Source organism: Anser anser, assembly GCF_964211835.1.
Source record: "Anser anser genome assembly, chromosome: Z".
NCBI lineage: Eukaryota > Metazoa > Chordata > Aves > Anseriformes > Anatidae > Anser > Anser anser.
Genome location: NC_139723.1, coordinates 74,836,281 through 74,849,242, shown reverse-complemented (window position 1 = coordinate 74,849,242; position 12,962 = coordinate 74,836,281). Strand labels below are relative to the sequence as shown.

Sequence of the window (12,962 nt, the reverse complement as noted above, 5' to 3'; positions counted from 1 at the left end):
AAAATACAAAGAAAAGTTGAAAGAGTATATTACATCTAGTTTTTTGCTTGTTTGTTTGTTTGTTTTTCTGAAACTATTTCTAATTGTTTAGTTAAAACCATTATCTCAGAGCCTTAATCACCCTGGGAAGTCTGGGTCAGCTTGTTTTCTTGTATCCATGAAAGTGACTTATCTTATAGCTTGCTTTTTGTCCTCTTACGGCTTACTTTTCTCTTGTGTATATAATACTACCAATCATTTGATTAAGGTTTATGATTTGATACACGTCCTTCTTACGCATGTAGAGCTAAGAATGCACTCTGTAAGTGTCATATGCTCATTTGTAATCTAACTGAAATACTGAGATGGGTCTTTCATTAAACATATAAATCCTTTAACCAAGATTTGTGTATAGATATTTTGAGTGAATTAACGCCGTAATGATCATACCAACCAACAACACTAACCTTTTCTTGAGAAGGCAACTTGCATAGAAGTGAATACAACAGGAAAAGAATGAACCAAGAGGTTGTACATCTTTGTATGATTGTGTTCTGTGAAATGATTCAGAACTTCTTTCTGTCTTCTAATAACAGTTTTGAACCAGCTGCCTCTTCCATCACCTTTACCTGCTACAACAACAAAAAGCCTACTCTTCAATGGACGGATAGCTGAAGAGGTGAACTGCCTTCTGGCTTGCAGGGATGAAAATCTGGTTTCACAGCTTGTCCACAGTCTCAATCAGGTGTCAACAGATCACATGTATGTATTTTGAACTTAAGCTATATCACATTACTGTCCTTATTCCTTTAGATTAAAATGAATTGGATTGAGAGGGATGTTTGTGAGAATCTGAAGATCAGAACATGCAGTTTGTTTTATTAGGCTTTCTTAGCAGATTTACACTGTGTAAGAGTCAGTTGTTTCAGTCAAGTAGCCCTGAAGAATAACCGTGTGTTTTTATGGATCTGCTGCTTGTTCCATAATGCTAGTTATGAGCGCAAATGGTGGTGTTGGCTGTGCAACAGTTACTTATATTCCAGTGTGGTGAATAATGCATATAGACAAATTATATATCCAGTAATACACAAAAAGAAACTTACTGGTAAGATCCTGATCAGGTGTTGACCTTTAGCACTGTAAGGATTGAATCAGCCAGTGTCCACTTTTTGTTAATGTATACTTTGTTTTGTTCGGTTTTGCGTGTTGTCCTTTGAATTTTCTTATGTTGACAGCACTGTCTTTTTCCTACATATTTCAATAAATTATCTTGAGCAAATGGACATAGTTTTTAAAAGTACCCCAAACAAACAATAAATGAAAACACTGATGCATTTGTAGAAAATCTGTTAGATATTTAATAGTTCAGAGGGAATTCTGTGATGTCAATTTTTGTAATAAAATATACCACCTGAATATTATACATTCATGTATATCTTACTTTCACTACCACAATACTTTCTTGATGTTACAGAAATACAAAAGGGGGCATAAGAAACTTTTATAATATCTTGAAACTGACAGCCATGGATATATGTGCTTAATAACAGAAACTAATTTTGAAGACTGGTAGGAATAGTTTTCTTTCCACTCTTTAAAGAAGAGAAAAAAATAGAGGCAGGGAACAGTGCTTTGCAGACTTGTTTTTTCCTTTATTTTAGCAGTAAATTATTTTAATTGTTTTGTTTGTTTGTTTGTTTTACTTGACCATACTTTCTTAAAATTTGAAAGAGCATTTGCTTCTTTATTTGCTTACTTCCACAATTGCAGAGAATTGAAAGATAACCTTGGCAGCGATGATCCAGAAGGAGATATACCAGTCTTGCTGCAGGCCATCCTGGCAAGGAATCCTAATGTTTTCAGGGAGAAAAGCATGCAAAACAGATATGGGGTACAAAGTGGTAAGGATTTCTGATTACTTACTGATTGTATTTTATGTTGTTCTGTAAGTTAAAGGGACTGATACTAACAACAAGTACATATGGACTACATCTTTGATGTTTATGCCTTACCTTGTATCTAATACTGATACAAAGGATGTATCTTGTCATCTTCAACAAGTGTTTGCATTGGGATAAGCATTGAAATAACTCTATGGGGTATTTTTGTAAAAATAATGTTTAATTTACCCACAGAAATGTAATTATAGGAGGATTGATTGAATTTTATTTTGAAAACATTTTATTTGAATTTCTTTCATGCTAAGTTCATATATTTGTCTTAGTAACTAATTGCAGTTGGAAAACTATGCCTTGATCTTACTGAAAATCTGTAAAACTACAGTTTATCGTTGCAGTGAGTGGTAGTTCTTGGGTAAGGATTAAGGTTGAATGAATCATACATAAGTTATTCGCTGCCATTTCTCTTCTCAGCAATTCATAATGCCATACAGGTTGTAGTGTTCTGACAGCTGATTTCTCTTCTAAGGTGTTTACTGCTGGATAGCAAAGATGGAGAAAGGAAGACACAAAGCAAAGGATTAGTTGGACAGATGATAGTTTTAAATCTGAAGATATTTTCTCTTGCACCTGAAATCTATTCTTTAAATACTAAAGTATAAAGTGAGTAGGAGAATTTCCAGTTTCTGCAGTGTGAGGATAAAGTTTTGCTAGCACTGTAGAAATATACATAGTTGTAGGAGTTTACAGCAGATGGAAAGTGTGGAGTGTTTTTGTACGGAGGAAAAAAGAAATAGATGATTTACGTTCATTCACCTAGCCTACTCAGTAAAAAGCCTTATAGTATTTGAAAAGAACTTGCTTAGGACAGAACATGTAATGTTCTTTGAAAGAGTGTAGGCATTTTCTTGAATGAAAAAGTTAAGGACAGTGCTATATATTTAGAAGTTCACTGATCCTGAAATTTGAGCTCTGATAACAACCTCCAGATTCTGTGTTCTTTGGCAGCCATGGCAAAACATGTTTTTTCCAGTGGTGGGAAGAGTTGTGACTATCCTGATAGTATGCAGAGTGGTACCACAAAGAACATATGCTTGAATCAGTTTTGCACCAGTTTTGTAGGGTAAAATAATTTTTTGCCAATGTGAAAGTGAGACATTGGTTTGGCAATTATTTGTTCCATTAGAAAATTTTGAAAGAGAGGAAACAAAGCTAGTTAATTTCTTTCTAACTTTTGTTAATGCTGTGGTTCAGAGGGAGAAATGCTTTTGTAGCTTGATTTAGTAGGGTAAGAATGAGTAATCCTTAAGGAAATAAAAGCACCTCTATCTTTAGTAAATATGCCTTGGCCTATGCTTGAAGGAAGATACTGATACGGAATTAAAAATAATTCAATATGAAGCGTAAAAGAATAATTGATGTTATTTTAATAAAGTTAAAGCGTTTCAGAGAATCAGGGCAGATCAGAATTTTAAAATTCCTTGATTCTTTAGTTGTATTTTGCCTAATTCTGAATACATGTGCCAGTGCAAGCATTGCAATGTAAGTCTGAAATCAGAAAACTGGAGAGAAAGGAGGAAGAAGGGAAGCTCATAGATGTAGATAAATGATTTTGAGAGGAAAAAGGTCTTGGAATAAATGGTTGGAATAGCTAGGCAAAGTGCTATGTCATTTTCAATGGAAAAAGACCACACTCTTATCCTGAAATAGGTAGGTCTTTAAGCTGAATACCAGCAAGTTTTGGTAGCCTTATTCGCATCAATATGTCCCATTCAGATCTCCAAGGCGAAAGGAAGCTATGTGGTTGTATCGGGTCAGGAAAGGCTGTTTTTTCTGCTGTTTTGTGAGCAGTTGCGAATCTCTGCATAGTCCTAAGTTACAGAACAATTGGGGTTTTTTTTAGAGATCTTACATAATGCTTTTTACCAGCTAGAAGAATGAATCTTAGACTCTCTTCTAGTATTTCAAGCTCATCTCTTCTGATTTCTTTACTGCCTTCCTTCTGAATATTATTTTTCTGCTCTCTATTGGGTCTAGTGTACAGTAAAGTCAGTGGTAAGTACTGTGGCCCAGTATTTGTAAATTGATAAGGAATTCATAAGTTCCTCATAAGGTCCTCATAGAGAAGCTCTTGAAATGTTTGCTGGAGGAGGAGACAGCGAGGTGGACTGAAAACTGGGGTAGTGGTCAATGGTGCAAAGTCTAGTTGGAAGCCAGTCAGGAGTGGAGTATCTCAGGGGTCAGTACTGAGTCCAGTCTTGTTTAACATCTTCATGAATGATCTGGATGATGGGGTAGAGTATACCCTCCGTAAATACGCAGATGACACAAAACTAAGCAGACCACCTTGCAGAGGGACCTCAATAGGCTGGAAGAGGTGGAGCTGATGAATTCATGGAATTCAACAAGAAGAATCACAAAGTCCTGAACCTCAGGAGGAACAACCCCAAACAGTACATACTGGAGGCCACCCAGCTGGATAGCAGCTTAGCAGTAAAGGACCTAGGTGTCCTGGTGGATACCAAGTTGAACATGAGTCAGCAACATGCCTTTGTCACTAAGAAGGCTAGTGGTATTCTTGGCTGCATTAGGCAGGCAAACTATTGCCAACAGGTCAAGAGGTGATCCTTCCCTTTACTCAGTGCCGGGTAAGGCTGCAGCTCAAGTACTGTGTCCACTTCTGCCCTATACAGTACAAGAGAGACATGGACGTACTGGAAAGAGTCTGGTGGAGGGCCACCAAGGTAATAAAGGGACTGGAGCACCTCTCCTGTGAGGTGAGGCTGAGAGACTCTCAGCCTTGAGAAGACGAGGCTCAAGGGGGATCTCATCAGTGTTTATAAATATGTGAAGGGAGGGTGTGAAGGGGATGAAGCCAGGCTCTTTTCAGCAGTGCCCAGTGCCAGGACAAATGGGCACAAACTGGAACACAGGAGTTTCCACCTGAACATCAGGAAGCGCTTCTGTACTGTGCAGGTAACAGAGCACTGGCATAGGATGCCCAGAGAGCTTGTGGTGTTCTCCGTCCTTGGAGATCTTCAAAAGCTGCCTCGACACAGACCTCAGCAACCTGCTGTAGGTGACCCTGCTTGAGCAGGGGGCAGATGGCCTCCAGAGGCACCTTCCAACCTCAACCCTTCTGTGATTCTGTGAACAGCACAAGAACGAGGTATTATGTGGACACTTCTTTGTTTTGGTCCCCTGTCCAATTTTCCCTCTCAACACTTTGGCTCTGTCTTTTGGCAGAGATACATGTTGGAAGGTAAACTGAAATAATGTTTTGCTAAAGCTTAGTATTCATAGCGTAGCTTAGGGTTCAGAAAGGTCTTAAAATTCACTTAGAACTGTTTACCACAACTTTTTTTGGATAAAAATTTTGTGCTTCTATCCAAAAGTGTCGATTACTTAGATTTTTTTTCCATTTATACAAGAATGCAAGTTCATGTGTGCCTATAAAAGGGAAGAACATTGCGGATGTACACTTTCAAATGAGCATCTGTCTTACTGAAAAATCACCTGTAGCTCAGCAGTCCTAGCTTAAACATACATGATGCTGTAATACACTTGAATCATAGATCACAGACTTTTTCTGTGACCTTGAGCTGCATTTTTATGTAGTGCATTCTTTGGCATTTAGTTGGAATGCCGAAATGGAATTGTGTATTGCTCTTCTCCAAGCCAAAAATAAATTAAAAAATAGTCAAAATTGGGAGTATATATTAAGGAAACTTATTAGAGGAGTGTTTTTACTGGGATAATGTTTTCTTAGAATCAAACACTACCAACTTCCAAAATTGAAGTTGCAGTTAAAAGAAATTTTAAAGTATTTCAGGTATGCACATACGCAGTGCAGCCATAAGTCTGCTACATAGTGATATGGCAAGAACTTAAATACATACAAGATATTTTAGAATTAATGGCCATATACTACTTTCAGATCCTTTTTAGTCTAAATTTTTGGGGCTTATTTTTATGCCGGCCTCATTTTCATCATTACTTCATTACTTTGGAAAGACTTTTTTTTTTAAGTTGTCTAGATTGCATCCCCCTCGTGCCACCACCCTCTTATTTCTCCTCCACCCTTCCTTGTCGCCCTTCACCCCAGCTCCTGATAGAGAAGTGAGAACTGTCTGCCACAGAATAACCTGTAGCTTTTTCTTTTAAATTACATGTTTTAAAAAAAAAAAATTCTTTCAAACCAATGCATGTCACATGTGTGGTTCAAAATGTTTTCTAAATTTAGGGAGGAGAAAACAAATATGTTTTTTAAGTATTTTAAAAGCGCATCCTTTGCTTTAAACCTAAAATGAACCTTCACCTGTATAGTTCATATAAAATGGCATGGTACCTGTTTAGTTTTAATATGGGCACGTTCTGTCAGCTTTCTGTGTATGAATTTTAGTCACAGAATCACAGAATGGTTTGGGTTGGAAGGGACCTTAAAGACCATCTAGCTCCAACCCCTTGCCATGGGCAGGGAAACCTCCCACCAGACCAGGCTGCCCAAAGCCCCATCCAGCCTGGCCTTGAGCACTTCCAGGGATTGGGCATCCACAGCTTTTCTGGGCAGCCTGTGTCAGGGCCTCACCACACTCATAGTTAAGGGTTAGTAGTTTCACCAAAAAAAAAAAAAAAAATTGTAACTAGCTGATGAGTATCCTAACCTCTGGATAGAGCGTCTCCAACATGTGAACCTGTGGAGCATGTGGACTCAGGGAACTTCCTGCAGCAAAAAAAACACTACAAGAAGTGGCTGGGGGATGGATGACTTGCAGGGGCATCTCTGTGGTTTTTACCTGTGAGTGGGAGATTCCTTGCCACCTGCCTCGGTGCGAGGCAACCACTGTCCATTGAAGCAAACTTCGCAGGAGTTGATGTGTCCCCTTCTGTTACTCAGGACAATGAAATGACCTTTTCAGTGACATATGGAGGTCTCAGATTCTTTCAAGACAACTAGGGACTTTCACTCCTACTCTGGGATAGTTTGTGTGTGTTAATCTGGTTGGAATGCAGCACTTTACACCTACTGGGAAGGTAGTAACAGCTGCATTCCTGGGGGATTATCACATCTCTACTGGTAAAAGGGGGGAAAGAGGGTGACAGGGAGGATTTCTGAAACAAGCTTTCCGTGTGCAAATATTGCAATAATTGAAATCAGTGATAGCAGTTCAAGGATTGATGAAGGCACTCTGAATTGTGGACTACTGTCAGCTTTCCGTTGGTCATTTGCTTTTCCCAAGCTGCAATTTGCACGTGGATTTTGATGCTGTTTAGCTATGAGACATTTGATTTTATTACTAAATCACCTGGTTGAAAGTCGTGTAAATTTATTTGTACTTGCACCATTTCAACTTCCGGAGTCACAGAATCACAGAATGATAGGGATTGGAAGGGACCTTGAAAGATCATCTAGTCCAGTCCCCCTGCTGGAGCAGGAACACCTAGATCAGGTCACACAGGAACGTGTCCAGGTGGGTTTTGAATGTCTCCAGAGAAGGAGACTCCACAACCCCCCTCGGCAGCCTGTTGCAGTGCTCTGTCACCCTCACCGTGAAGAAGGTCCTTCTCATATTTAAGTGGAACCTCCTGTGTTCCAGCTTGCACCCATTGTCCCTTGTCCTGTCATTGGATGTCACTGAGAAGAGCCTGGCTCCATCCTCCTGACACTTGCCCTTTACATATTTACAAACATTAATAAGGTCACCCCTCAGTCTCCTCCAAGCTAAAGAGACCCAGCTCCCTCAGCCTTTCCTCATAAGGGAGATGCTCCACTGCCTTAATCATCCTTGTGGCTCTGCACTGGACTCTCTCAAGCAGTTCCCTGTCCTTGAACTGAGGTGCCCAGAACTGGACACAATATGTCATGTGGTTGTTAGCAAATTCTTTATACCTGCATTGAAAAATGGGAAGGAAAAAAAAAAAATTGATTTAGTATCTCCATAATAAAGATGCGGGTTAGTTTCAAGCACTGCAATACTTGTGACCTGCCAGGTAGTACAACTCCTGAATTTCCAGAATGTGACCGTAAAACTCTATAGTCGCTGGGAGTCTACAGGTGGGACTTTGGCTCTGCTCTGCTGCCTGTCCTTGTCCCCTTTCTCTGCCAGTGCCTGAGGAAGGCCTGCACCTGCCCCCTGCTTTGTAATGTAATGTGGTCAGTTCTGGGCCCCTCAGTATGTGTACATGTTCTGGGCCCTGGAACGTGTCCAGAGAAGGGCCATGAAGCTGGTGAAGGGCCTGGAACACAGGTGCTGTGGGGAGAGGCTGAGGAAACTGGGGTTGTTCAGTCTGGAGAAGAGGCTCAGGGGAGACCTTACTGCTCTCTACAGCTACCTGAAAGGAAGGTGTGGGGAGCTGGGGGTCGGTCTCTTCTCACAGGTAACTAGTGATAGGACTAGAGGGAATGGCCTCAGGTTGCACCAGGGGAGGTTCAGGTTGGAAATTAGGAGTCATTTCCTCTCAGAAAGAGCAGTCAGGCATTGGAACGGGTTGCCCAGGGAGGTGGTGGAGTCACCGTCCCTGGCGGTGTTTAAGGAGAGGTTGGTGTGGTGCTTAGGCACATGGTTTATTGGGTGACATTGGTAGCAGAGTGATGGTTGGACCAGATGATCTTGAAGGTCTTTTCCAACCTTAATGATTCTATGATTCTGTGATAAAATTTTTCAGCATCTTCTTTGATAATATTCTTTCTAAGTGTACTGGAGGTGGAATAGAAAGATTTTCTTCCTGGGTAGAAAGAAACCACTTGGGCATTATGGAAGAGAAGGTATCTTGTACGAGTCTGCAAGTGGTGCACTGCAGTTGAAAGTTAGCTCTCTTTTCTCAAAAAAAAGTGACATAAGTTTTCTGTATCCTTCTGACTTGTGAAGCTCCCAAATCTTTTACTCATTGGCACAATCAATACCTACACACTAGTCTGGGATGTGAGTATATGTCCTGTTGTGTTTCTATTTACTAGCAGGTTGTTGTGGTTTAACCCGGCTGGCAGCTAAACACCACACAGCCGTTCGCTCACCCTCCCCCCTCCCTCTCTGGGATGGGGGGAGAGAAACGGGAAAGTGAAGCCTGTGAGTTGAGATAAAGACAGTTTATTAAGACAGGAAAATAATAATAACAATAATAATAATAATAGTGATAATGGTAATAGTATTAACAATAATAATGTGTAAGAAAACAAGTGATGCACAATGCAATTGCTCACCACCCGCTGACCGATGCCCAGCCTATTCCCGAGCAGCCGGCCCCCCCCACCCCGGCCAGCCACCCCTATATATTGTTTAGCATGACGTCAGATGGTATGGAATACCCCTTTGGCCAGTTTGGGTCAGCTGTCCTGGGTCTGTCCCCTCCCAGCTCCTGCTGCACCCCCAGCCTGCTCGCTGGCAGGACAGAGCAAGAAGCCGAAAAGTCCTTGGCCTGGTGTAAACACTGCTCTGCAACAATTAAAACATCAGCATGTTATCAGCGCTCTTCTCATCCTAATCCAAAACATAGCACCCTACCAGCTACTATGAGCTACTTAACTCTGTCCTAACTGGAACCAGGACACAGGTTTGCCTTAGGAAGCTTAAAAAACTTAAGAGGAATAAAGCCTTGTTGAAATTTATAACTGAATTAACACTGCTTTAGGGAGTGCTTTTCTGTATCACGGTGTAAAACAGACATCTTTAGACTTTTTATTTTTTTCTAACAGTTAAAGATATTAACATCTACTCACAAAATTACCAATCTCTTTGTGTATAATCATTTCTGATATGAGAGACTTATTTGATTAAATAGGAAATGCATATAAAGTAACACTGATTTCTTCTTTTTAATAGGGATTATGATGTCGCAGTTTAGTATTTCTCAGAATTCCATGCGTGGTAGTCCTGCATCTTCCAATTATCAACAAACCACTATCTCACATAGTCCTTCCAGGTAATGCAATGTTTTAAATGGGGAGAGGGAGGGGCAGCAAAATTCAAATGCTTTCTACGATGACAGTCAATTCTTGTTGCAAGTATGTGAGTGGAAGTAAGAAGATCAGGATCAAGATAAATCTTGCATTTGTCTGACAGCAGGGTGAGTTTCTACTGCTGTAGAAGTCAAATATAGCACTTACTTGCTTTTTTTTTGCCAGTTAAATAATGTTTGTATTATAAAGAGAGGTCATGATTCCATACTCTCCTCATAATTTTGGCAGACTTTCTTACCTGCGTAAGCTGTCCATCTGCCTCCTCCCACCCCTCTAGTTGTTCTCTGTGGCAGATTGGCATGTATGGGTATGTGTCTCTTATGTACTAGTGTGACAGGAGGGTGGGAAAGAAGACTTGTTAAAGCATGGAGTGCTGCTTTAACAGTTACACAAAAGGCCACACATAGGAGGGCAGGCCCAGTAGCTTGGCCAACATTTTCCTCTTCTACTTTCAACTTCTTTTTCAAACTTTAGCCAGTAGGATGTACCTATAATCTAGGTCTCTATGAACATAATAAAGTACTCTAGACTAAAAACTGAGTTTTAGTCCCATTACTGGGTGTTAATAGATTTAATCTGCAGTTATTAGACATCATTATTAAAATAAACTTTTATTTCACATTTCATTTCAAGTTAGTGTAATAATTGTTTTGGCAAATAAAACACTTTGTACAAGACTCACAACACTGTCAAGAGTGGTGTTTTGTTTTTACTTTTAGTTTTATATCTAAAATTGATATTGAAGAAGGTTTTATGAATTGTGAATATTACAATGTGCTATGTCTTCTCAAAATCCTTGCAAAATCCTTGCTTTTAATATTTTGCTGTTTCCTTCTGTGGAAACTTACCTTCATAAGTGCTATCTTAGAATTCAGAACATGTATTTATTCTATTTTTATTTTAAAAACTGATACAAGAAAGTATGTAAGTTGTAACATACATTATTGTCACAAGCCTGCTGGATTTTTATGGTATCCTATCTTTAAGATCAGTTGAAGATAAAGGCGATGAAAGCATAAGTTGTGTTCAGTGGACTTTCTGTCAGGTTCTATGTATCTGCCCATTGCATTCCTATATCTTGGCATTATTGTCATGTTAGATACAGTTCTTCTGAAATCGTACTGGAAAAATCACATAGATGGCTCCTTGTTAATCCTAGCAAGCTTGTTGTTATTTGATAATTAAACCTGAGCTGTCATTTTCATTCAACCTTCTACTAAGGTGGAACTAACTTTTGGGAATAGCATACCTTATTTTAGTAAATATTTATAACTTACGTTGTTGTTTCCTTTCACTAGGTGGAGATCTTCTGAATGCTTTTTATTCTTTTCTTTCCTTTTACTAATACAATACCTAAGCTGTGGCTCATAAGTAGCAACTGAAGTTGGGAAGGCATTGGTAGAATTAAATGCTACTTTTGAAGGGGGTTCTTGATTGCTTCAGAATTTTATGTCTTTTCCAGAATTTATAATGTTCCAGAGGTATAATATTTCAAAAGGAATAATAAGATTGTCTAAATTTGCTTTTACAACTTCTAAAAACTTTTCAACTTTTATTTTTAGCCGGTTTGTGCCACCACAGACAAGCTCTGGTAACAGATTTTTGGCACAACAGAACAGTCCAGTGCCTAGTCCATATGCTCCTCAAAGTCCTGCAGGATACATGCCATATTCACATCCTCCAACTTATACACCACATCCTCAGTTGCAGCAAGGTAAGTATGTGATGTTTGTTATATTCTACTATATCACGTCAGTTTTACCTTCATGTGCATCTTTCATGGCTTTTAATCTCTGTGAAGGAGTCACATGCTTAATTCAAATCTTTGCGTTGATAGAGGTTTGTTGTGGTTTTGTTTGTTTGTTTGTTTTTTAATATAGCTTTGTTACCCTAACTGTGTGGAGTATCATAGAGTCGTAGAATATCCTGATTTGGAAGGGCGCCACAAGGATCACCAAGTCCAACTCCTGGCTCCACACAGGACCACACAAAAATCAAACCATATGTCTGAGAACATTGTCCAAACAGTTCTTGGACTCCAGCAGGCTCGGTGCTGTGACAGCTTACCAGGGCAGCCTGTTCCAGTGCCCGACCACCCTCCTGGTGCGGAACCTTTTCCTGGTATCCAGCATGAACCTCCCATGTCACAGCTTTAATGCCATTCCCTCGGGTCCTGTTGCTGGTCAGCAGAGAGAAGAGATCAGTGCCTGCACCTCTGATCCCCCTCATGAGAAAGCTGTAGACTGCAATGAGGTCACCAATCAGTCTCCTTTAAGAGTTACAGTATATTCAAAAAAAAAAAAAGGAAGAAAAAAAACTAAAACATATCTGGAGACATTGCTCCCCTATGTACAGCTATTTTGCGTAGTTATCATGTATGTGTGACAACAGAAAATCAGAACAAACCAAAAAAAAAATTTGATAGCTATAGCCATCATTTATCTGTACTAGCAAAAACCTCATTTGTGCCAGTGTAATTAAGTTTTGCTGCCAGCTTATCTAGCCTTACCAAAACTTTGTAATATAGACTAGACTAATACTAAGTTGGCTAGAATTATGCTCAGGGTATACAGTAACTGTCAAAGATGACCTTCAGAATAAATGGATTTCTGTGTTCTTCCCTTTTCTAAATACAATCTTGAACAGCATGAACACTGTTAAATATCTAGTCTTTTTTTGTTGTTGTTGTTAAGTAGAATTCTCATTAGATTCTTCTAAATAATCTGTTTTAAAGTTTAGTAGTGTGCTTGGAATATTTACATATATATATGCGTGTGTATATACGAATATCACTGTTCTGTATGCAGTGTTGCATGTCTCATGAATACCTTGGAAGTTTCGTATACTAAAGGTACTGAATACAAATTATATAGAAGAAAATAAAGTTTGTTATAGTCTTTGAGAAACTGATACTAACAGTAATTAGGATAGATGTGGAGAGAGCCTGACTAATTGTACATGGAATTTAGATTTTGAGTCCTCTTGAAAATTCAGATCTTAGGTATTTGATTTTATTCAAGGTATTTATGGCAAAAGGATTAAATCAAGTAAAAATTATTCTTGTTCAGATTCCAGACCTCTTGTATCCAACTCACTAATATCCACAATTATGTTGCTTTTTTGTGAAA

General features: G+C 39.2%; 1 protein-coding gene across 7 annotated transcripts in view; it reads left to right on the top strand.

The window, feature by feature from the left end:
- Positions 1–12,962, top strand: part of NIPBL (NIPBL cohesin loading factor) — a 168,541-nt gene that overhangs the window by 61,065 nt on the left and 94,514 nt on the right. For all 7 annotated transcript variants that reach the window (XM_083818455.1, XM_083818452.1, XM_083818454.1 and 4 more), the window contains exons 3-6: positions 576–741; positions 1,750–1,880; positions 9,698–9,797; positions 11,397–11,548. In XM_083818455.1, the coding sequence (XP_083674581.1) occupies positions 576–741; positions 1,750–1,880; positions 9,698–9,797; positions 11,397–11,548 (549 nt within the window). The remainder of the gene's footprint in view (positions 1–575; positions 742–1,749; positions 1,881–9,697; positions 9,798–11,396; positions 11,549–12,962) is intronic.